The 24973-nt window shown below is 39.2% G+C and overlaps 1 protein-coding gene across 2 annotated transcripts in view; it reads right to left on the minus strand.

Moving 5' to 3' along the window:
- ANKRD10 (ankyrin repeat domain 10) overlaps nucleotides 1–19778 on the minus strand; it is a 37889-nt gene extending 18111 nt beyond the window's left edge. The window contains exons 1-3 of one of the 2 annotated variants that reach the window (XM_040537107.1): nucleotides 19418–19778; nucleotides 13175–13327; nucleotides 5260–5351 (exon numbers count right to left, since the gene is read on the minus strand). In XM_040537107.1, coding sequence (XP_040393041.1) covers nucleotides 5260–5351; nucleotides 13175–13327; nucleotides 19418–19618 — 446 coding nt within the window. In that variant the 5' untranslated portion in view covers nucleotides 19619–19778. The remainder of the gene's footprint in view (nucleotides 1–5259; nucleotides 5352–13174; nucleotides 13328–19417) is intronic. The other variant, XM_040537098.1, reaches the window with a different exon arrangement.
- Nucleotides 19779–24973: the final 5195 nt, after the last annotated feature.

Consider the following 24973-nt stretch of genomic DNA (forward strand, 5'->3'; position numbering starts at 1 on the left):
ACCTCCACTAAGAATAATCCACTCTCAAACTGAACAGCAACTACTGAGTTTGCCACAGCTTCCTGTAATTACTCAGAACAGCTTTAACTGTGAAAACTACCCTTTTCCATCCTGATTTACGCTAAGACAGGGCCTCTCCCACTTTCTGGTTTATCAGCTATCCATAGATGTATGATCTGCTTCAATATTCCCAAATCCTTCCTTGAAACTAACCCAAACTACCACCTTATTTCATGGTCACAGATCATATTAAGTTCTTCTACAACAACAATCAAATATGAAACCAAACATGCAAGAAATTAGCAAGCTTTATTTGTAATTATTGTGCAGAAGAATTAGAATTTCACCACTGAAATGTACAAAACACTTTGACTCTGCCTCTCTGTATGAATTTATATAGGACGGGAAAGGAAGAAAGAGACCCCAAGCCTGTAGCCTCCATACTGCAGAATGGTAACTACATGAATACTGTGGTGAAGGCCCTAAAAATGTTTCTGATATATAACGAAAACAGAACAGCCACATTTTTCTTAGCTATACCATACTGTCTAGTAATGCAACAGTAGTTAATCCAAAAGTTTAACTGCTCAATGGGGAGCTGGCAATCAGGTTTGCAAAAAGAATCACGTATGAAGCAGTTTGAGTTTGAAAAGTACCAAACTGATCATATAAGTATTAATATACTAATTAACGGATAAGAACTATTCTGTTGAAACAGTACATAACTGCTATTCCCCTAAACAAAAAAATAGTGAGAATCAGAAGCATTATTCTCAAGACAGGGTTATGGACCATAAGACAGTAGGATGTTGCTTTTTCTACGCTGAATCAGTATAGCAGTACAGCTTTAGAAATTAAGAGATGTGACTGTAATGGCATTTCACATCAGAAGTATTGTAACACCACACAAACAGGCTGCAGTTCTATATTCAAAGTTTGGTAGCTAAGCTAGCTAGCTAACAAAAATAAGCATGTGCTAAAAACATTGCAAGTCTCTGCTAAGTTTTGAAGAAAGCAGGAAGAAAACCAGAAAGATGAAGCATTACCTACTTCCAAGTAATAAGTGCAACTCAGCTAACAGAGGAGATGTCTAAACCCTGAGACCCTTTCAGGGAACAAGCCATATAGGTTTCCCTAAAAGGGGAAGTGATAGAAGTAGCAAAGGAATAGCTGATTTCTGCTGTTTATGCTCATGAACTCTACACGAAATTCTTCTGTCTGTTCACTAAAGAGGACTGAGTTTCAGAAAGTAAAGTTGCAAAAGTACAAATGAGAAGAACAAAAGCTGAGATATCACAGGAGTGGTCATAATTAAAATGTGAAAGATGTCACTTCAAGGAGAAAAGTATGACAAGAATTTCACAATTGGCTAATCGAAAGGAACTAAAAAAAATCTGTTAGACTTCTGTTGTGGAGGATGAAGATCCGTTGTGAAGAAGTAAAATGAAGTTAAGGATGCTTTTTTACAAACATCACAATGTAGCTCATGACACATGAATTTGCAAAGAAGAATTAAAATTAAGCCACTGTCGAAGAATGGTAGTAAAGTTCTTGCTGCAAAACTACATACTGGAGATAGGATGCTTCTGGCATTATAGGAGTGAATTTACATATTCAAACAAACCCAAGACAGCTTTAATAAGAAAGTGGCTGAAATATCTGCCTCAGCTAGAATTATAACATCATGATAAGTCTGTCATCTGGTAGAAACAGATGTATGGGTATTATTTATTCCAGCACGTCAGTTACTTTCCCCAGACCTGACAACCAGAGCATGGGAAACCAGAATGGAAAAGTAACTCTTCAGGGTCTTGCAGCACCCCATCACGGTATACAAAATGATTTCTCCAAAAACCGTACGATTTCTGGTAAGGAGATAAGAAGATTTCCTATCCCAATATTCAAGCATTTTGACCAAAAAACCTCTGAAGTGAGCCAGTACTCGTGCTCAATTGGATGGATGAATACCAAGCCACATCCTGACCCTTAGGGTGCATCTCTATCCCAAGAGAACATTGCATTTGAAACTTCTCTCCTAGCTCTAAATCAAGTCACTAAGAAATAAGCAACTGTTCAAATGACAGTTGCAGATTTGTTATTCAGAAACAGATGAACATGATGATGCACAAGTGAACTGCATCGAAACAGCCAAGGAATGAGAGAATTAAGTTCAAATTAGTATAATTAACAGCTGCATCTGCTTACTGTTTTTTTTGATTCAATAGTATCCTGTGTTTATATGTGAATTTTATATTTATATACATGCTGTGATACAATCTTTAAAACTGTATGATATCCAGCATTTCAAAAATAGAGTAAAAGAGCAAAACAAAACATGGCACCAAGAAGGCTTTTCCCTGTAAAGAGCTGTGGACACTTGTTCGTCACCATTGTAAATTATACACGATTAACCATACATAAATTGCATTAATTATGCCGTTTCAGTGAAAATCCAGCAGTTATTATGGATACTTTAAAAGGTACTATCCACATTAAAAAGTCAGTTACACAGCAAACCTTTTCACTCATATGAGGACATTGTGACCACCTGCTTCCCCCTCTTCAAGGGTCCATGAATACCATAGTTAGTGGAGCAACCATTTTTATGGCTGTAGGACATACTGTGCACAGAATATGCTTCAGCTAAAATGAGAAGGTAAATACCACAAAAAAAATCAAAATATTTTCACTAGGGTACAATTATTATTTTTTAATATTACTAAAAATTTACACAGGAATAGAGTCCCAAATTCTCTCTCATCAATTAGAAAAACAATGCAACAACTTCATGAAATTTAGAGACTGCAACATATTGTATTTCTCTGCAAAAGCAATATACTAACAAACCTGAAATAAAGTAAACTAGAACAATTCAAGTGAGGCAATTACTTTTATCCTTACTGGACCACTGTTAATATTCTTTGGCTTCCAACATAACCAAAAAAGTGAAATATGTAGGAACAGGGCAGACACTGATATCGAAGATTACACTAGTCCAGTTTATTTTATTTTACCAGCAGTATTTGAATAAGCACTCATAAATAGAAAATAGTTTTCTTGCGATATTACACTACTTATTACTAACGTTAGTGTAATAATGAAATCTTAGCATCCCTATTCTACTTTCTGTATAGAACTATATAAGGGATGGTGCAATACTTATGTAAACTATAAATATCAGGGATAAGTGGCATATTTGACTATTTGCAGTCAAAAGAGACATTGCATCTTCACGTTAACTAGATTTTGATACCATAACTGTATGAAGAAATAAAGACAAAATTGTATTAGAAAATGTAACCTCCACAAAAAGGCCATGCTCACCATCAATAGAGATCAGCACTTTAGTCTTAAGTTAGTGCTTAGTTCTCTATTTAGTAAAACTCTTGCCTTTGTCCTACACAGTCAGTGATCATTTCAGTTAAAATATATTAATTAGAACTAAAATATATGGAAATGCCCCTCTCCTTTTCTTCTAATTGAAGCCACAAAATAAAGGAGACAAAACTTTCAGAGCACCTACACTTTCAAGACACTACAAAAATCAGGAAATCAACATAGCCATTAGATATATGGGTCCAGTTTTCAAGCCCAGATGATCCAAAGTTAACCAATGTCAGAACTGTACCTATGGATTTGGCCTAATTTAACATCCTGAGCCTGAACACTACGTTCTATGGAATAAATCCTCCACCCTAATCAGTCAATTAACTATCTCTCTCAGATGGCAGGGGCAGACTTTTACCCAGTTCCTCCAAATGAGGAACGTGGGCTGCTCCACGAGTCTATTGCATTGGCATCACTTACTTTACCATTTATGGGATAGGACCTATGGAAACTATGACCAGTCTATCCTACTCTAACACAGATGGAATTCAAAGTTGGAAAATTGCAAATTCAAGTGATTTCCTGTTCCTAAAACTGATAAAAAAGTCAAAAGGCCAGAAACACATATGAAGTTTTTTGACTATAGCTTGCAAAGACAACATTTAAAAAGCAAAATTTCAAGCATGTAAATTAAAGTTGCAGCCACATCTCCAACCTCCACCATTCAGCTCCTACTTTTGAATCTCTACGGATGTAACACTTTCTCTTCATTTACATCAGACCCAAGTCACTCATTTCATGCTGTTTATGCACTTCTGCAACTTCTCTTTTGATTGGAAACTTTCTGAAAAATCACAAGATTACATACTAATTGATGATGATAATTAAGGTTTACTCAATTCCACAGTAAATTTAAATCCAAGTTTATCTTAAAACATCTGGAAGTGAGTGCAAAATGGGAATTTATGAATTTACAACTGATTTCATGAACTTGTCAATAACTGACCTTGACAGCTGCATAAGTTACCTCACTGTAATTTTTCTATGAAGTAATCTCTCATATAAAGCAATTTGTTCATTACTATTAACTTTAAAGGTTCTGTATTTCCTGACTACTCTATGAGACCATTGAAAAAGTTAAATTTTATGGTAGATTAATCAGGGCAGCATTACAAAAACAGTAAGATGGAAACCAAAGGGTAAAACAAGAAATTAACTACACGATTCTTATTTGACTTACAACTCAATAGTTTCATCACATTGCAGGTTAAAATACAGTAACTAGTTACCATTTAAGATAAAAAAGGCTAGTTCTAATTAAAACAAAGTTCTAAAGTATTTACATTATTATAAGCCATAGAGCTTATACTCAACATTTCTAGGTGAAAACTGCATCCATTTTGTCCATGCTGTAAGTTGCAAAAGTTTGTGAGATTTTCTGAATGTTTTTGCAGTACATAAACCTTTAAAGAAAAAAGTTAAGAGGGCAAATATACACAATACACTAACAAACAGCATTAAACTAACTGCAAAGAGTGTGTGAGTTGCTATTTTGCACATAATGTTGCTTTTGCATTGTTTTCTGTATTTATTCACCAGTGTAAGGTGTAAATTAATTGTAAAAGTAACTACATGCTAGATAAAGTGTATAATTTGGGGCCATCTCACAGAAGCGAGATTCATTTTTTAATATATCACATATAAATGCAATACTAATGTAGCACACTGGTACAACTTCAGTTAAATAAACTTTACTAGACATGCAAAACATCTTGGGCCTTATTACAGTTGAACATGTCTAGCTGTCTTTTAATCATGTGTCTGCTGTTTTGATTTTTCTTTTTGATATTAGTATCTATGTTTACTGGTCTAAGTTAGTCAGCTAAACACACAACAATCAACAACGACACAAAAAAAAAACACCTCACTTACTCTATTTGCGCACCGTGAGCCACAAGGGCACTTATGGAATCCACACTACCAGACCGTGCTGCTTTATGAATAGGAGTTTCACCAACATAATCCTGTAAAGACAAACTACATTTTGTCAAGCATAATCTTTCAAAAAAAGAATCTTATTTTTACACTACTCATTTTAATTGAGAAAGCAGATATACATATATAAAAAATAAAGCAGCATTTATGAGCTAGCAAATACATCAGGTACTTTATCAGTATTTTAAATTTTGCAGTAGGCTTTCATGTGATTTTAGGAACAACAATAAGGGCATCTGACTTGCATATGCCTTTAGCCAATGACTAGGTAATCAGCAAAATCATATGGAGCAAGACTTGTTAATAAAGAGATCTGTACATACTACTGGAACAAGTTACTCTAATATTTATTTCCTAGCATTTGCATTCGCCAGCACGTTGCCCTGAGCAAGCCATCTTGAATTCAGAAGCACTATGGCCAAGTTTGTGGGACTACACTGCTTTCAAATCCTGCTGACACACTTACCCAGTACTGCATTGCACAATAAACACCCTCCAGGTGAGATGTATCTGTGAATAACTCTACTGTAACATAAGCATGCCCAGTGCTCACAGGCCAGGCCAGATCTCTCCTGAGACATGCACATTTGACTTACGTGTCCTATACACTATTCTTTTTTGTCTACCTTTATTCGTTTAAATTCCATTAGCGTTAACCATTAAAAGCACTTTGTTTTTCAGGCAACTCCTCTCTACAAGCTAGTTTCACAGGTAACAGGGAAAAATTTACACAATTTTACGAATGCAATTGGTAAGCAGCAGGTGAATTCCATGCATCATGACCTCAGGATGCAGATGAAATTCAGGACTTGCAATTGAACAACTATTATTAATGATATTAATGATTACTTATTTTTAATCACTATTAATTGATACTATTAATAATAAGGTATTAGGAATCACAGAGAAGAATTCATAATGAAACATGGCCTTGAGGTAGCAAGTAAACGTTCAGTTAGTTTTGTTATGTTTTTTTCAGTCCTCAACATTTTCACTGCACAGCAAGCTTTTCCTTCCTCCCCACCCTCCTTCTTTCCTCCCCAAATTTTGTACAGACTTCACTGTCTGCTCCACTGACATTAAACATAGTCTAAGCGTGAGTACCTCATTCTTGGTTCTCTGTTGTTTCTTTTATTAAAACATCACCACTAGCTATTAAAGTAACATAACACCTTTACCGACTTGACAGTCTTTACACACAACGGTGTTCAACGCTTAGCTCTGCAGTTCTGGCTACGCTTCAGCTCTATCTGAAACACGAATACATTCACAATACGATCTTACCACCATCCTGACTGAAGGTAATGTGCTTTAAATTGCCTGCCAAGCTTCTGAGAAATTCAATCACATTTTCTAGACCATGTAAATGTAACTCAAAGATTAATTTTGGATTATGTTTCATATACTCTCAATTTGCTATTTGCCGATTTTATTTTACAGTGAAGTATTTTTATAACACGCTACAAATTCACTAAGGGTAAGCAAGTTTACCATTGCTTAAGACATATTTAGCCAAACAGTGAAACACCCAGCATCCCGAGCAGGGAACAGCAATGGTACCAGGCAAATTTTGCCTTATAAAACTAAGGCAAATTGCTGAGGCTGACAGAGTTTGGAGACAGAAAAAAGCAGAAAACTCCTTGGAGTCCTTAGTGATTATGAAAGAGCCATGCACTCCTTCCAAAATGGCTGTTTGTAGCTGATGGATAGAAGACTGCTTTTCAGTGAACTTTATATAATTCCTCCTATTTATACCTTTTCTAGAAATTACAGGAAGACAGACATGTTGAATGGAGGACACAATTTTATTAACTGCCTACATGGAAACTCATCCGGCACTAATTTATCCAGGATTTTCTTAATAGTGTAATACATTTCCCATCATAGCAGCTGTCTTCGATTCATCATTTTGTTATTATTTCCATTCCCCCTCTTCTGTTAAAGAGATGAAAGCGTAGAAAAGAAATGACTGGCTTCTTAATTTTGTTCAGCATTAGTATTTACAACCCTACCCCTAACTGAAGAGATAATCATCAATATAAACTTCATTTTAGGACAAGTTAGCGCATCTTGCCAATGCATATGACACAGATGACAGAAATCTTTATTAGACCCACAAATCTAGCGTGTTGCCCAGTTAAGATCTAGATAGCTGAACTACGAAGTACTGCTGAGGGAAATGTTAGAAAGATAAGAAAGGACCTTTGCAAAAGAGCTCCTCACCACTGCATTATAAAAATAAGCTGAGCTTATAGCAGGTAATAAACATGTCACCAATGACCAGAAAAGGGTTAGCATCTCAGAAAGAGAATACATGTCTTGAGAAGGGCTTCTTTCAGTCACTGGCCCAGAAAAGCATGCACCTTTTCTCTAAAGCTAAAGAATTTAGAAAATACTTTGAGATCAGAATATATGAATTTAGATTCTTATAGCGTTCCTTTTAATTATGGCACCTCATTTTCCATCTTCACTAACTTTCATTGTCATCTTTTGAAGTTCTACTACAGGACCAAAACTATTTGCTCTTCCATTTATCTGAAATAGGTTTCTAGCTCTGCAAAGAAATTCTCTTTGGGTTACGATCTAGAGTGAAAGGAAACATATATATGTTTCCCACTGAAAATGGCTTGGAAATGTATGCATTTTTCAACACATCCAAAATCACCCATAGAGGCAAATAAAGTACTCTATGAGACTGAGCACAGTTCTGTTTAGATTTAACAATTGGAATGGATGGCACTAAACAGAAAAAACAATGTTAAGTTTTTTCTAAGAACAGTGCCTAGGTTGCTTGGCTTTATGCTCAATTTGCACATTACCATATTTTCATGTATGTTTTCATTTTCATCTCTTCCATATGCTTTTTTTTTTTTTTTTTGGCTGGGAAGAGCAACCCCAGTTATTTTATTTTGAAGGACTCTAAAAATTCCCTGATACTACCTGCAAACCGATCGCAGTTCCTGTATATGAGCTTCAGTTTGATATAACCCCTTCTGCAACTATATTGCAGGAAAGGAAATATCAGTAACTCGTACTGGTCTTTCATAAATAGAGCAAAACACTTCAGGGTCCCATTTATCCTTCTTATGTGACACTGCTCCAACAGGCCAAACTTGACTCACGATCCAGAAGTCCCACAGCAAATAAATGACCAGAAAAAATAATAAGATAGTTTTCCCAATTTTATTAATTTAGTATTCAAGGTAATAGAAGTCTGTTTGCTCTTGTGAAGACCAAGTACACTGCTCCAAAGTAGATGACAAAGTGTCACATGGCATCACAGGCACAGTCACTTTTTGCAACTCACTGCCACTGTCAAGCCATGTCTTCCTCCTTTGCCTTGGAGAAGCACTACTTTCCTTTTGGAAAGACAAAGGCAGGTTTTTTGTTGTTATTTTTTTTAGCTTGGGGTCATGGCTGGATTACATTTGACTATTTCATTTTACTGAATAGGTATCTTGCTCTTCCTTCCTTACTCTTTTTGTTTACATGCCTGGGTCTTTCATATCTTTGGCTTAAATTCTCTTCAGTAAATCTCAGCTTGCATTTCATCACTATGCTGCTCAGCCTCAGACATTTCCTCTACAAATTAAACCTCTCTCAAACTCTTTGCTTATTCCAAGTCCCCTTTTAGATATTTGTATTTATCCAGTTCAGTCTAGAGCATTTTTCCTCAATTTTGGGATATACATTTCTGTTGGCCTTAAGATCTTCCAGTTCAACTTTGCGCAAACTTCCTATTTTCTTCTCCAAGTGCCTGAATATAATTCAATTAATCTCACTCACTGGTACTTTTATTCCTCTTTCATCTAAAAGTTACTTACCTGTAAGTTTTTCTTCTTAAAATGTCCCCATGAACATTTACACTGAAGGCTTTTAACTATGTATGCACTTGTACAATACTTCTAGTATCAATGTCCAAGACACAGCATTATTTTACCTGACAAGAAATAAAAGCCAGTGCCATTTCTTACTCAGCTGATTGAATATCAAAGTCTATCAACTGATCACACTTCCAGAAAGTGTTCAGACTTCTTAGACCTAGCGCTCTGTCCTTCCTGAAGCTAGAAAGTAGAAGCAGGAGAAGATGGAACATTTTTCCTCATTCTTCACTAAAAATTTGCTTTGAATTCATGGTGGTTTCTCCTTCTGGATTTTCAGTATAGATGAGAAATGATGGAATGTTTCTATTTATCTGGCTTTAGTCCAAAATGCATGTAGTTTTATATTTTAGACAACCTATCACACAAAAGGAATGAGTCTTTTCTCCTCCCCACCAAGGATATTAGTGGGTTTACAGTTCTTGTGAGTTTGGGTAGTCTAACCCCTCCTAAATCTGTCTGCCATCACTACCAAATTATGGTAACTGGCAGGATGAAAAGTAAGTTAACATCACCTGTAAGGATGCAGTATCTCTTATCATTCCCCTTCAAGGCAGGCCACATGATTATTGTTTGTTTGTTTTTTGGCCAATCAACGAAGGCAACATACAGTAGAAACATTTGATATGCTGAGGTCAAATGGAAAATATATTTAAATGAAGCAACAGGCTTTTTATCAGAACGAATTCATGATTATCTGATGCTAATATGCACAGCAGCACAGAATCAGTCTGCATTGTGACAAGGATAAAACATCAAAAACTTCATGGAAGTAGCAGTGTAATTGCTTTGCACTGTCAGAGTGTACTAAAGCAGGCAGGAAGCTAAATGCAGGTCTTGTCTCACAATATTAAGAATTATTAGCAGGCACTGCTCACTGAATATAAAAAGAAATAAGACTCTCCTGCACACGGTGGCAGGCAGAAACAGGCAGGAATATTGCTTGGCAATTTGGCTTTCTCTGAATGTTTATGGTGACCCTCAGGGAGGTGAGGGACTGGGGGTAAGAACTGCCCACCAATCAGGGGAAGGAAAAAAAAAAGACATGATTCTAGCCAGCACATACAGTTATACGAGAAGGCTGGACATCATGGGATATACTCACAGAATTTATTTTGGAGAGCAAGGTACAGTTGGGACAAGCAGCTTTCAGCATTTGTCGTTCATTGCTGCTGCCCGAGAAAGGTCCCGGGCAACTGTCACCAGCACTGAGATAATCATTTTAATGTTTTCCTAAACTTCAGGGCAGGCAGCATGGGCTACAATACCTCAGGGCAGATATGAGAAAGCATGTATGCAAGTTCTACCGAGTACCAGTGGTTTACATTAGGATTGAGAGACTTGAGGAGATTCCTTTTCAGAAGCTATCCTTTTCTTTTTCCAGAGGTGATTGGTTAGTCTGTAGCCAGTGACCAGGAGTCAGTTTGGAAGGAAACTTTTACTAGTTTAAATATCAAGTATTCCCAGATCTTTCTCAGCATGTGTTTTGTATCCAGTGTCCATGGAACACTTGTCCTCACACAAGCATTAGCCAGTGACTATGTCTGTCTGAAGTACAGCATCAGTCAGCGAGCTGGAAGGAATAAACAAAATACACATCAGGAAATAGTGCTCCAAAAGCTCAAAAGTGTGGGTGGAAGCCCTAGATAATCACCTGAAAGAGCTTGGAAATTAAATAAGAAACTAGAATCACTTATAAAGCAGTGCAAATCAAACAAGAATAGTAGATTTTGACTGCAATTCAATAAACATCTGGAAGGAACTGGGGAGAGCAAAGCATGCACTGTGCTTTACATACTCGTGTGCGAAACATTCCAAGGTATCTGTGGGTTGTTTTGCTGTAGGTGTCACAAAGGTACGCTGTCTAGCTTTGAGTGCTCGTGCACGTGAAACCAGTGTGACCGACCAGCTGCATCTTAACAAAGAGCTATTCTTGTTTCAACTGTCGTTTTTAATTAACCAGATTTCTTCTTTTATCAAACCAGATCTAAAATCCCTCTTCTTGTATGCTCAATTAACATTTTGTGGGTCAAAAAAGCTTTTTATACAAGTGTAATTTGATACTACCGCAATCAACAACATACAAGGGTTCCACAGCATGAGCTCTCAGTACTGTCTATGTTGGCACCCTTTGCCTGTGAGTATCTAAATCTGCCTTTTGAAGTCTTCCTAGGTCTTCCTATTATTTAGATTTGGTCTCATGACAGGCCATAGATTTATAAAGACTCCTGAGTCACTGGCTAGTCACTAAGACTAGCCCTCTCTAAGATGGAGTGAGTTACCAGTCTACTTTTAACTGCGTGTCACGCTGCCTTCTGCTTTCCCTCACAATCATCTGCATGTTGCCCTCAGCCCATGGAGAGTTCTCTCTGCACTCCTCTGCTCTTCTGTTGGGGGCTAGCTACCACTTTCTTCTGTGTTATAACCTCACCCACTAGATGTTCCAGGAGAGTAAACTTGTTCTTCAACTCCATTTCAACCTCACTGGTCAGTTCTTCTCTTTATCCTCTTAGCGGGAAACTTTCATTCTTCTCATTCATTCATTTTCATTCATTCTTCTCTTCTCATTTAGCAGATATCTGTACATCTTTATTCTGTGCATGCCATGTTTCCTCTCTAATCACAGTTTCTTTACATTCTTACCTGGGCTCCAGATGCATTTCTAGTTCTTGTATTTTCTCTTCTGATGATTCTACCACTATGCAGCAATAACTTATTGTGTAAGTTACTTTTGTCAGGTATCAAGGAGAAGATGCGATCTATAGCCTCTGCATCCAGTCACCTTCATTGTTTCTATAATTCTCCTGGTGTCTCACAGCTGTTCTCAATGCACCAGCCTTCTTTTCTGAAAACTCAACACAAACTTCCCCATTTCTTATTTTTTTGCATAACTTAAAAAAAAATATATATATATATAAAAACAACTCTAGAAAGGCAAAAGTTCAAGTTCTTCAGCAGTCTTAGCTTAACTCTACTGCATTTAAAACAGTCTGGCCATTAAATATTTTAGGAAAAGTATGATGTAAGTTTAACAGAACAGAGATTTTACAGATGCTGTGCTGTACTACAGTTTTAGTAAATGCATATGCTCTAGTAATAATTACTCTTATAGGACATAAAAATATGATTCTTTAAGTACTGTTTTTAAGGGAACACATTATGTATGCACAGCACACATAATAGAACCGTTCAGTACTGGAAACATTTTCTCCAAAATGCATGTTTTTAAGCACTTGATTCTGTTACCATACCAGAGCGTAACAGTCCTTTACGTGCTTTTTTACTATATTAATGTACTCTATACTACAAAATAAATTGGTATCTATACCCATGGTAACAGTAATGGGAAACTATCAATTAAAAAAAACAAACACCCCCCATTCTCTCTTTGATAGTCAAGTACATGTTTCTGATCTACTTGCAGGAAATTACTAGAAAAGCTTTGGAAATAATCTAAGAAAGAAAAAAGTACGCAACCAAATGCATCTTAAAATAAATCATGTCTTACTAGATTTTACTAGTTAGACATATGACTAAATCATCAAGGACCACAAAGGTCTCATGGTTCTGTAGGTAGTGGCAAATTCACTGGCTCATTTTTTCAATTCTTACATATTAAGTAAGATGTTTCTCACTAGTCTCTTTTTCCTTCCCCTAAAGATGCATTAAAATATCAGAGCATTTGGTAATGCTGCCAGCATCAGAGCAGCGTGGTACCATTTTGTTCAGGGAGAAAGATGTCAGCTCCTAAACCAAATGTTCTCCAAACCTTTAGTGGCCTAAGACAATTATTAGTCCTACCTGTACAATAATCACAAAGCCCTGTACCCAACAATTAAGTTATCTAACTTCAGGGGATGTTAAAATTATTTTACCTGTATGTGAACACAGGGATCATATACACTGTAAAAAGGGACCGAGACACTTCTTCCAAAATTATATGCAGACATGAAATACACATTAAACCATACCTGTTTGTTTATGTTGGCCCCCACTTGAATCAACCAATTCAGGCACTGTGGATGTCCTCCAAAAGCAGCAATGTGGGCTGGTGTTTGAGCAAAACGTGTTGTACTGGCATTTACAGAAGCTCCGGCTCTTACTAACTGTATTAGGCACTCCAGCTTTAAAGACATGAGGGAATAAAACCCAAAAAACATTACACAGATATGCTATGACACAATTAGCACATGCTAAATAAATAAAACCCCAAAAAGCTAAACTTACTATCGAAACTAAGTGGACACAAAACAAGAGAGAACATTAACACTGGATTTTCCCCTTCCTCCTTATTCCTGCCACCCTCAGCCACAGATTGTACCTGAAAAATCCTAAATTCTCGTCCCCCAAACTGAATTCTGACATTAATTTTTGGGGTGGGGAAGAGAACAAGTAATACCTCAGAGTTAACCACAAGAGCTACTTGGCTCACTTTTGTTAGGCAGAAAGTTTCTGATCTGGCAAAGCTGCAAACGTGATACTAAACAGACATTATTAGCTAACGTTTGCCAAAACAAAAGTGTTGTTAGGAGATACGCGGACCTATTTTCAGGAGAGTTCAGAGGGAAGTAAACCAGAAAATGCAAGAAAGATTTTAAATTTCTTTAATATTTTCTGAAAGTGACAGAACCTGATTATTAATAACCAATATCGTTAATACTATGCTAAATCTATACATGAAATACGTTATGTTTACTGCTTTCCTGCTATTATAGCAGGAAATTGCAGTAATAATAAGAATTGTTAAAAACAGTATGCATGTCTGTGGCAATACCAAAACCAGCAAAGCTCCTTCCTTTAAAAAAAGGAAAAAGAGTATTTTGCCACACTATATTCTGACTTATTTTGCTATCCTGCTAACCAGAAGTATCCGATATCCAGCTACTATATTTAAGTGTTTGCAACATAACATTTGTGGAAGCTGAGCAAACTGCAGCCATGATGACCTCAACTTTCAAAAATAGTCAAAAAAACAAAGCTCCTTTCCTGTCACACAGTAACATTGCCCTTTTGTTGACAGGAAAAGGAACGCACTATGCTAAAAAACAAACAGTTTAGTCTAGGCTTCCATTTATTGTGGTCAAAAAACGAACACCCCCCCCCCCGCACACGCATGTGACAGTACAACAAAGGAACTCCACACTGACTCGGGGCATTGCTTCACGTAAAATGACGATCTCCTGGTCTGTCTCGCATAGTTAAAGGAAACGTTTATTAGCTATAGGACTGCTAGGGAATAATCTGTTCATAAAGAAGTGATGAAAAAGCATCAAAAAGTAAGCTGGCAGCTTGATTAGGGATAGAGGCACGAACATCACAATTCCAGGTCCTTCTCTGCCTCCGTACAATGTCTTTTTTTTTTTTTTTTAAATCTGTAACTTCCTGATGTCGATGAGTTACATGAATAGGATCAACCACTGTTAGTTTTTCAGACGCACTGTTCACTTCAGCTGTATTTTTTCCCTGTATAGTTCAAACAAACACATTCGAACTCTATCCTGTAGCATATACAAAACCACTTTTTTTTTGGACAGTAATGGACCTGACATAAAAGTACCATTAACATACCATAAATTAAGTGTCCAAGAGGGAGGGGAACTGAAATTTCACAATGCTAACAGCTCTAGCTCCATAAATTTCAACATTACCAAAGAAAAAACTATCTTTTCAAAAGCAAACAAGTAAGTTTGCTGAAAAAAAAAAAAGCATATATATACACACACAAAAAAATACAGTAAAAATGGTGTAAGATAGTTTGTAATTCCAATGCTAAATTACCCAAATAATTTTTGTATTTGCTACCCTTAAGGCTTTCCTTCGTGTCTAGAAGTTCGCACACCAATATTGCTGCTAACCCTTAATGATTACTAATAATTGTAATTATTACTGTAATCATTAACAAATGATGCGATAGAAAAAGCACCAGCTATACCAAGATGTTTCTCTACTATAACTGCAAGCAAAAGTAAAATTCAGACAGTTTTTAAAACAATAATCTTTCAGTAGAATTAATTTGAAAACGCTTTCAGAAAAGCACTGCAGCTTCAGGAAAGAATATTTCCTCTACAGAAACTGGGCTGCATCAACTTCCCTAATTATACAGACATCATGGCTTGCCAATTGCAAGGGGAAAAATATTGGAACTGGTGCACCCGTGTCATCTTGCACTGTTTGAATCTGCTTTATAAAATGGCTATGTGTCACCGTGGACTTCGTGCTTAAATTTTTAACTTCATGTTTAATTTCTTTTCCCTTGTATCTCCCCCTCTCCATCTCCTACGGGGTTTTAACGATGAAGATAACGAAGCAGGGTTTTTCTGCATCATGGCTGTCAGAAAAGCCTGCTTCTTTCTACGCTACTGAAAAATGAGGCAAATTATTCTGTGAATAGAAAAAGACAACATACCTAAGGACAATACCCCACCAGAATACTTATGCTTTAGATTAGGACACGGAAGTCCGTTTTCATTGAATAACATTTCAGAAGGTATTTTCCACTGTATCATTATACCTAAATTGGAGGTTAAACTGATTTAACGGAGGCAACGGACAAGCCTCCATATAGGCCACAATTCTGGCACGATACCAAGGAAGAAACATGTGCTTTATCTGTACTACTTTTGTTCCAGAAGAAACAGAATGTACTTACTACTGTTTTGCTTCCTTTAATGTAAACAGCCAAACGGCAAAAATAAGAGTAGGAGAAGAGCACAAGCCAGTAGATATAATCAAAGGAAGCAAAAAATACACGAGCGAGCAGTTAAAAATGAAATTAAGGTAAGCATAAAACAAAGTGAATCAACAGTGACTTTTTCTTTAAACACAAACCCTTTATTTTCTACCTCTCTGGTAGCTTTTTAACGATTTTACATTCTGACCCATCTTCTCAAAAAACTGCATAACATCAGTGTAATTTAGGGCGCTATATAATTAACTCCAATTTGAACACAGCAGCTCTAATGGGAATTAATTTACTTCTCAGGATATAAGCACTTCTCTGCAGTGAGGGAATACCCTGAAAATGGAAACTCCACCACAGATATCCAACACGGCAAGTACATTTGGACATGCTACCATCTACGATCTGTACTATCTTCCAGAAGGAAGGAAGTGGGGGGCAGATGGGGATGGACAGAGCTCCATACTGTCACCATAACATCACATATTGCAACCAGGAATTCTTACCTACTATTTTTAATGGTCACTGTTGGTATTTTAATTATTAATTGTAAGGTCTACAGGTATGTTTCATAGTAAGCTATATAATTATTCACAAATACTGTCTTTCCTTTTTTTAGTATTAAGATATTATGTTCTTGTTGACTGGTATTAGATCAGTTATTTCCCCAATAAAAAGCTCTATTATCTTTTTGCATATTCATCTCCAATGGAACTTTACTTTTGTTGCTACTTCCCTATTGCAGGGCATCTGCAACTGTGTGCAGGAAGGCAGTTCTACAGCTTTATTTGTAAGTGATTTTGCATTGTCCTCTGATGTAAGGGGGACTTTCCTCTACATTCTGCTTGTGAAAGAAGTGAAGAAATATCCATAGATTGCTAAAGGTCACCAACCCTAGACTGATGTTCTGTGCACATGCATGTGTATGTGTAGGAATTGTTTTGGACTTGCTCACGGCAAGTTGTTCCACAAGTACTTCTTCCCAAAAATAGCTGAATCAGTTTTGTCATTTCAGTCTCCTACAGAGATGCAGTTAAAAACATTTGTGTCTGATGGACCATGCTGCTGAAGTGTCCTATACCAGAACAGCAATGAAGTTCTGCTGCCATTTAATTTCTTGCAGGCAAAGAAAACCAAGTGCAAACCCCACAAAATCTAGCACGACAAAGAACCACCACCGCAGCAAAAAAAATCTTGTTCAGTAATTTTTGAAATGTTCATTTGGAGTTAAAGTTTAAGACCCTGATACTTTAAGAGGCAGAAAAACTTTCTATTTGCAATTATGATCAATCTTAATTTGAAAAGATAAAATCAATAAACATAAGAACATAAAGACATGCATATGGATGTCCACTAAAAGCAGCTATTGTTTCACTTTTGGCAATCGCCTGTTAGCTTGTGAAAGGTTGATTTATGACTACGCCAAATGAACACAAAGTAAGTCAAGTCTGAGATCCAATTACAATACGGGAACTTTTCAAGTGTGTTGAAACACAGGAGGTTCCGCCCAAACGTCAGGGAACACATTTTTCACTGTGAGGGTGACTGAGAACGGGAATGATGGTGGGGGGTCTCCTCCTTGGAGACCTTCAAAAGCCACCTGGACGTGGTCCTGGGCAGCCCGCGCTGGGTGGCCCTGCTGGAGCAGGTGGCCTCCAGAGGTGCCTGCCCACCTCGGCCACTCTGGGATTCTGTTGCAGTCTCTGCCTCAAAGAAAAACATTACCTAACAAGACTGTAAAATGCGCAGATGACTTTCGTACATTGAAGCTGCCTAGCCTCTGCCACAAAGCTTTTTAAAAAAATATATATGCAAGGTGATATCGAAACGTTTGTAGCCTGTGTCATCTTTGCAAGTTTCATTTCACTTGAAAAATGCTCCTGCCCATTTCACATGCAACAGCAACAACAAAAAGAAAACACACCACAAACCAAATTTGATGAGGATACCTAAGAATAAACACAGCAAATACAGTAGCTTGCGAACCGACTTGTTCCCTTCAGCAACTTTTTCTGCAAGTCTCTTGCAAGAAGCGAACAGCGGGAAGAGAACGTACACAAGAACTCTCATATCCTAGCACGGCTGGTAAGAAGCTAAAAATACTTAAGGAAAACAAAACAAAACACACTCTTGAAGGACAAAAGCAAGACTCCCACGTGCACGCACAAAAATTCCTATGATAACGGTTAAAGGAAATGGGAATCATAAATGCAAGACAGACAGAAAGCCTTGATGCCAAATCAGTATCTGCACTTTTTGTATGAGCTTACTTCAGGACAAAATTTATGGTACTCCTTTTCTGAACATAAAAGATTAGCTTCTGAATACAGAGAAGGGTGTTTTTTGTTTGTTGTTGTAGTTTTTTTTTTTTTTTTTTAAAAAAAGACTGTAGGATTACTCGGCTGTGTTTCTAAAATGTTTGCTGGGTACCGCAGATCAAATCACTTGCTGTACAAAATCCATCTCTTAATGTACTTGCATTATGTCCACCTAAGTACGTTCATTTTCCTTCCCTGGCAGACAATCAATACATAAATAGAAATATATTGTGAATGGGAGGGAGAAAAAGAACAAAAGGCCCTCAAAAATCAGAAAACAGACATCGCTGAGGAAAAAAAACCACACCCTCCAGGCCTGAATTCTGCACAGGCTGGAACACTCATAGCATTATAAATAGAAAAAGCATATGTAAAGTGAAGAAATTAAGATACCACTCATCTTCAGATTTGAAGGTAAAGATAATTCGAAGGAGAAAGGTGGTTAGGAAAAATGTGGATAGCAGGCTTTTCCCATTTGCCCCTTCCTGAAAATGGGAATTAACAGCTATTTAAGTGTGTCAATCCAATAAAGGCTATTTATAAACTCATTTATTTTTGTAATGACACCAGAAACCTCATCTAGCAGGCTTCAGCCGCTGCCCCCGGGCTTAGAAAGATCACGTAAGGTTCTCACGGGGCTGAAGGGAGAGGTTTCAGGCCAAGCAAACTCCGGGCCGCGTAAACTCTACCCTTCACCTAAATACGGAGCTGCCTGTGGCATCCAGAAACAACACCTACGGCTCAGCGCGGCTGCTTTTTATGTTTTGATTTTTATCCGCCTGGCAACAGGGCGGTTAACTCCGCTCTCGCACACGCGCGTGTGCACACCGCCGTTCATTTTTCGCGCCGAGGGCTGCCCCAGGGGCACAAGCATCTTCTGCCCCAGCTCCCAGCGAGGCGGTCGCGACGCACACAACAAAGCAGCCTCCAGGTGCGGCGCCTGACGACGGCAAGGGCCACCACGACAAGACTCTGCAGGCAAAGCAACGAGGCACGGGGAGAAGGGGAAGGGGTTAGCGGGGGTGGCCGCCGCCCGCTGCCCCTCGCCCCGGCCGTGCCCTGAGGGGAGCGGGGCGGCGGCGCCTCCCGGCCGGGCGCGCAAGGGGCTAAGATGGCGCCGCGATGCGCTGCGCGCGAGAGGGGCTGGCGCCATCCCTCTCCTCCTCCTCCATCCCTCCCGTCCCTTCTTCCCTTCCCTTCCCCCGGCCGGGCCCCACCTTGCCGAAGTGCGCGGCCCAGTGGATGGGCGTCCAGCCGTAGAAGGAGTCCTCGGCGGCCAGGTCGGAGCGGGGCGAGCTCTGGAGCAGCGCGCACAAGGCGGGCAGGTCCCCATCGCGGCAGGCGCGGTGCAGGGGGAAGCGCAGGGTCAGCAGCTCCTCGCTGGAGAAACCCGCCTCGGGGCCGGCGCCCAGCGACATGGCGGGCAGGGTGAGGCGAGGAGAAGCGAGACAGGGCAGGGGGGAAGCGGCGCTGGGGGCGAGGGGAGGGGGAGCGGGAAGGAGGGGGAGAGAAGGAAGGAGCGGGCGGGGAGCGGCGGCGGCGGCCGTCAGGCACCGAGCACAAAGGCGGCGGGGCGGGCACCCGCGGCCGGTGCCGCCCCTCAAGGGCGGGGACGGGAAGGCGCCAGGCGGGGGCGAGGCGGGAAGGGCGCTCGGTGGTACAACCGTCGTTCTACCCTCATCCCTTCACCTCCCCTTCTCGGCCCCCCCTTCCCTTCCCTTTCAAAATTCCCCCCCAAAATCCGCCCCCCGAGCACTCACAGAAGCAGGTTGCGGTAAAACCGTGCCTCATCGACCCCTAGCGGCCCCCGCCATCTCACAGGGGCTGCTCGTGTGGGTGCTGAGCTGCCAGCCCAGTATATAGGGTCACGGAATGGTTTGGGTGGGAATGCACCTTAAAGATCACCTAGTCCCAAATATATAGGATCACGAAACACCTCGAGTTGGAAGGGACCTTAAAGACCACCTAGTCCCACTCCCCTGCCGTGGGGGTATAGGATATGTAGGTATGGCGTTGTTTTCACACCACATCCCCATCAGAAAGTGCATTCTGGCTAATTTCAGTGCTCTCCAGCGCTTGGAGATTGCTATGGGTTTGTGCTACATAATGGGTTGCAAAACAAAGGATAATTTCATTAGTGGCCGATTCGAGGGATGGTGCCAAATTTTTGCTTGCAACTTGAAACCAGTCCTTGAGTAACTGACTCCACAGAAACCTTAGGAAACTTTTGTTTGTTGCTCCTAATTATTTTCTGTCGAAAGTACTCGTGAGATACTTTTCAGGCAGTAGTAAACTTAAATTGATGGTAATTTGTTTGCGTAAATCCAAGTACATTCATTTACCCCCCAAAATCGAGGGATATTTCTTTTTCAGTAAACACTATTAAATGGTGTAAGCCAGGAATTATGTCTGGGGGCAAATAAGATACAAATCAACTTTTGGTAAAAGTACCAAGAGGCCTAAACAATTTTAAAGGCTTTTCTTTAATATCAAGTGAAATTGATCATTAAACACCTTTTAGCTATTATATGTGTACTTCACCAAAATAAAATACTACGTTTCTACAAGGCTGTCAAGTCATAAATCTCGGAATAATGTGTAGAGGAGGGTGAATTACAAATGAGCCCTTTTATAGCTGGTTACCCTAAAGCACAAAAAAGCTCAGTGCTTTGTCCAGGGGAGGGAGTGCTTCCAGCTACACCAATTTTCAGTTCAGTACCTGATCCTTTGCCTTTCAAAAACGTTCAGCCGATGCTGCATCTGGCCCCAGCTTTCGCAAGTTCTGAGAGTTTACCATCTGATATACACTTCTCTTTCTGTGTTATGTGGATTTTTTTTTCCCATATCAAACTTCTCTAGGCAGATGCTAACCATTTGACTTGTTTTGAGATTAAATAATAAAGGTACCATAGGATAGAGCAGTTGAAAGAAGGAAGGAAAAAAACAACAGCTTACGTTATAAAAATGGTCATTACCAGAATGGCTGGTATTAAAGAAAACAGTTTCTTAGTTTGAAAACAGGCAAGCTGTTTTTCACTGCGCTGTGTATAAGCACTGACATTTATAGTCACTCGTGTATTGTTTATAACTGTCATAAAAAGTGCTGAATATTTAAAACTTGGGTTATAGGGAAGATGAGCAAAAATTAAATATTGCGTTACTAAAGGTTCATATTCAAGATTTGCATGTGGTTTTTGTCTCTTACTGGCATGTGGAAACTGCCATACCAAATAAAGACAGTGGTCTGTCTAATTTCCTTATAGACACTGTCATTAACGTATTTACTTTCCAGCACTGCCTGCAAGATAGTCGTTTGTTGTTGTACCTCTTAAAAATGGGTAGTGTAATACTGCAAGGGGAAGTGGCTTTAACAGCGACATGCAGAAATCCTGCTTGTGGAACTGAGTTCAGGCATCTTTACTCACCAGAGGGCCGCGTGGCCATTCAGAGGGACCCCGACAGGCTGACAGGAATCTCATGAAGTTAACAAGGAAAAGGGCCACCCAGATGGAAAGCAGCTCTGCAGAAAAGAAGCTAGAGGTCCTGGTGGACAAGAAGTTGAACATGAGCCAGCTATGTGCCCTTGCTGCTAAGAAGGCTAACTGTATTCTTGGTCACATTAGGCAAAATGTTGCCATCAGGTCAAGAGAGGTGATCCTTCCCCTCCACTTAGCATTGGTGAGGCCACTTCTGGAGCACTGTGTCCACTTCTGAGCCCTCCAGTACAAGACAGCCCTGGACATACTGAACAGAGTCCAAGGGAGGCCACCAAGATGATGGAGGGCCTGGAGCAGCTCTCCTGTGAGGAGAGGCTGAGAGCTGGGACTGCCCAGCCTGGAGAAGGGGAGGCTCAGAGGGATCTCATCGATGCCTGAGGGGAGGCTGCAGAGAGGACGGAGCCAGGCTCTTGTCAGAGGCCCTGGGCACAAACTAGCACCCAGGAGGCTCCCTCTGAGCACCAGGAGCACTTCTGTGCTGTGCGGGTGAGGAGCCCTGGCACAGGCTGCCCAGAGAGGCTGTGGGGTCTCCTCCTTGGAGGCCTTCCAAAGCCGCCTGGAGATGGGCCTGGGCAGCCTGCGCTGGGTGGCCCTGCTGGGGCAGGCTTTGGGCCTGGTGGCTTCCAGAGGTGCCTGCCAACCTCAGCCATTCTGGGATTCTCTGATCTCAAGTTTCATGAGTAGATTCCTTGTTATGAGGTCAACCTTTTTTATTTCCTTGCTAGTCATCTATACCAGTTATTCCAAAATAGACAACCATAGTAATCACCGTATGATATTGGTTCCTTAATCAGTTTGTAGTTTGCATATAATTTGGAGAGTCATAGCTGTCTCTCTGTTTGTTTGTTTATTGTGATTAATTATCCATTAAAATATAAAAATTGGTCATTTTTAATGTTCTGCTTTCCTATTGACTTCTGTGATATATTTTGGCAATGGGCTTCATAGGATAATTAATTTTAATTGAAATTTCATTAAATTGTAATTAAAAATGTTTTCTTTAACTGCTGTCATATGTTGTGAAACTGGGACATGGGAATTCTGGTTTTAACTTTTTTTTTTTACACTTCATTCCAATGACATTGTAATTCATTCTTTTCTCTATCATTATCCTCGTTAGCCTCTGTACTGAGCAGTACAAGTCTTAAACATATTTTTGACAATCTTTCTGTGCAAAAGTTCAGGTAAAGAGAATATAAATCTGTATGTGGTTCCAACTTCTTTCTAGATGATGGGTGTGGTTTCCCTGACATATATAGCTGCTGTTACGGTCTGTGTGCATGTAGAGTAAGTCAGGAAATTGACGGTCATGGGTTAAACTGTAATTTACACTCCTTTATGAAAAAAAAAAGGGAAGTATTAATATATAACAACGTGTCAGGTTCATTGCATTTTCTGGTTTGTCTGAAGACAGATTTTAGCATTTAGTGTGTTTTATAAACTAGAATTCTTTAACGGAATACAATAACTAGTATGCTTACTGTATTATATACACAACAAAATATGTTCCTAATTTTTATGACTTGGAAGTGTTCATCCACTATGTTTAGTCACCCATATTTTTGTGTATTTCAGAAAAAAAACACACCTTATTTGCAGGCCTATTTGCATTAATTTTGTCCTCAGTTCTATTCCTGGTCTTATAAGGGAAGTGAGAAGCTTTATTTCAGTTTCTGTCAGTCCAAGGAAGTGGGTCTTATGTTTTGTTGAGGAGTGCAACAGAACTAATTTTCCCTTAAGAAAGAAACAGAAAAAGACACGGAAGAGCTTATAGGCAAGGCAGGGTGGAGGAAGAGATTGGTTTTATTTTAGCTAAGTTTGCTTTTCTGTTCTCTTTTGGCTAAAGGTTAAGAAAGAAAATAGTCTGTAAATGACGACTTCTTGAATATTCAATAGTCTAGTAAGCATACATTCAGATACTAAATAAATTATTTTAAAGTGTTTTGTGAAAAATTATTTGCTCTTTTACACAACTGTGTAATGCACTCAGTGTCCTCTCTTTGCCATTCTGATACAAATAAATTATATTTGCCCATTTTTCTTTGCAGACGGGTTGAAGATGGAGCATTTCATGACAACTCATGCAGAATGATGTTAGGTATTTTTCTTAAAAAACAAACAAACAAACAAAAAACCACCACCACAACAAAACCACACAACCCTCTCCTCCTGCCCTCCTGCTTTAGAATTTCATTGAATACATAGTAGCTTTCAAATCCCTCCTTCCTTGCTATGGCAAGCTTGCATTGGTTAACATTTAGGGCTTTATTTAAATGCTCGTACATATGAGTCTAGTGCCATTTGAGATGCCCAAGAGTATTCTTCCATGTATTCAGCTGCTGCTGCAGCAGGAAGTGATCAGTTTATGCAGGTCCCCTGCCGTGCCTGTGCAGACTTAACCTATCCTGGAAGTCCACAGGCTTCTTAGGCTACATTAGGCACCTATGTTCTGACAAACGGATCCTCCATAAATATAATTTGCATTGATGGTCCTAGTTGCACAAGTTCCTCACATTTTATCTGGTCCCAAACCCCTTAAAACAGCCTGTCTTTGCAGGAGGTTGTTGGTAATGAATTCCTTGCTGCCCAAGTCCAGTTTTGGGTCAGTGGGCCGTTACACTAGCTAATTGTGTTTCCTTCTGTTTACCTAACGGGAATCTAAGAGAGGGATTTTGCAAAAGGACAAACTAATTCAGACATTACTCATTATCAATTCTATTTTGGAACTATGTGAACCGTGATGAAAATGTAACATTTCTTTAGATGCCATGAATTTGTTTTAGCAACGGTGAGGAACTTTCCATCATTTTCCCAGTGTAAATAGAGTCTGATTCATCATCTTCAGGGAATAGTTCAAAGATTAGGTTTACTTCCTGTTTCTGGTTGCACGGAAAACCACAGCTGAGTGGTGTACCACTCGAAATATGTTTTCTTATGTAGCTTTTTTTACTCTTTTCACCTTTCTTCCATGAAGACCAACTGTTTTGTTGCGATCATTCCTAAAACAGAATAGGAAATAAACATTATTCTTTTGGATGGAAGTTAATGGTAGAAACAGCTGGAACATTTTGTAAAAGTTAATTTAATAAACATAAAAGCATTAGTGCTCAAGTGCTAAAACTAAGTTTGCATAGTATGTGAGGCCTCTCAGGGCACAAAGACCAGAAAATTAATAGCAGCAGTAGCTGCTAACATGGAAAAAAAAGCCGTGAGTGGAAAAACAGTAAACTGAAAGTCCTTTATCCTCCTTTCCAGTCTTCAGTTCTCAGAGTTTTG

This window comes from Cygnus olor, chromosome 1 (assembly GCF_009769625.2).
Source record: "Cygnus olor isolate bCygOlo1 chromosome 1, bCygOlo1.pri.v2, whole genome shotgun sequence".
NCBI classification, from domain to species: Eukaryota; Metazoa; Chordata; class Aves; order Anseriformes; family Anatidae; genus Cygnus; species Cygnus olor.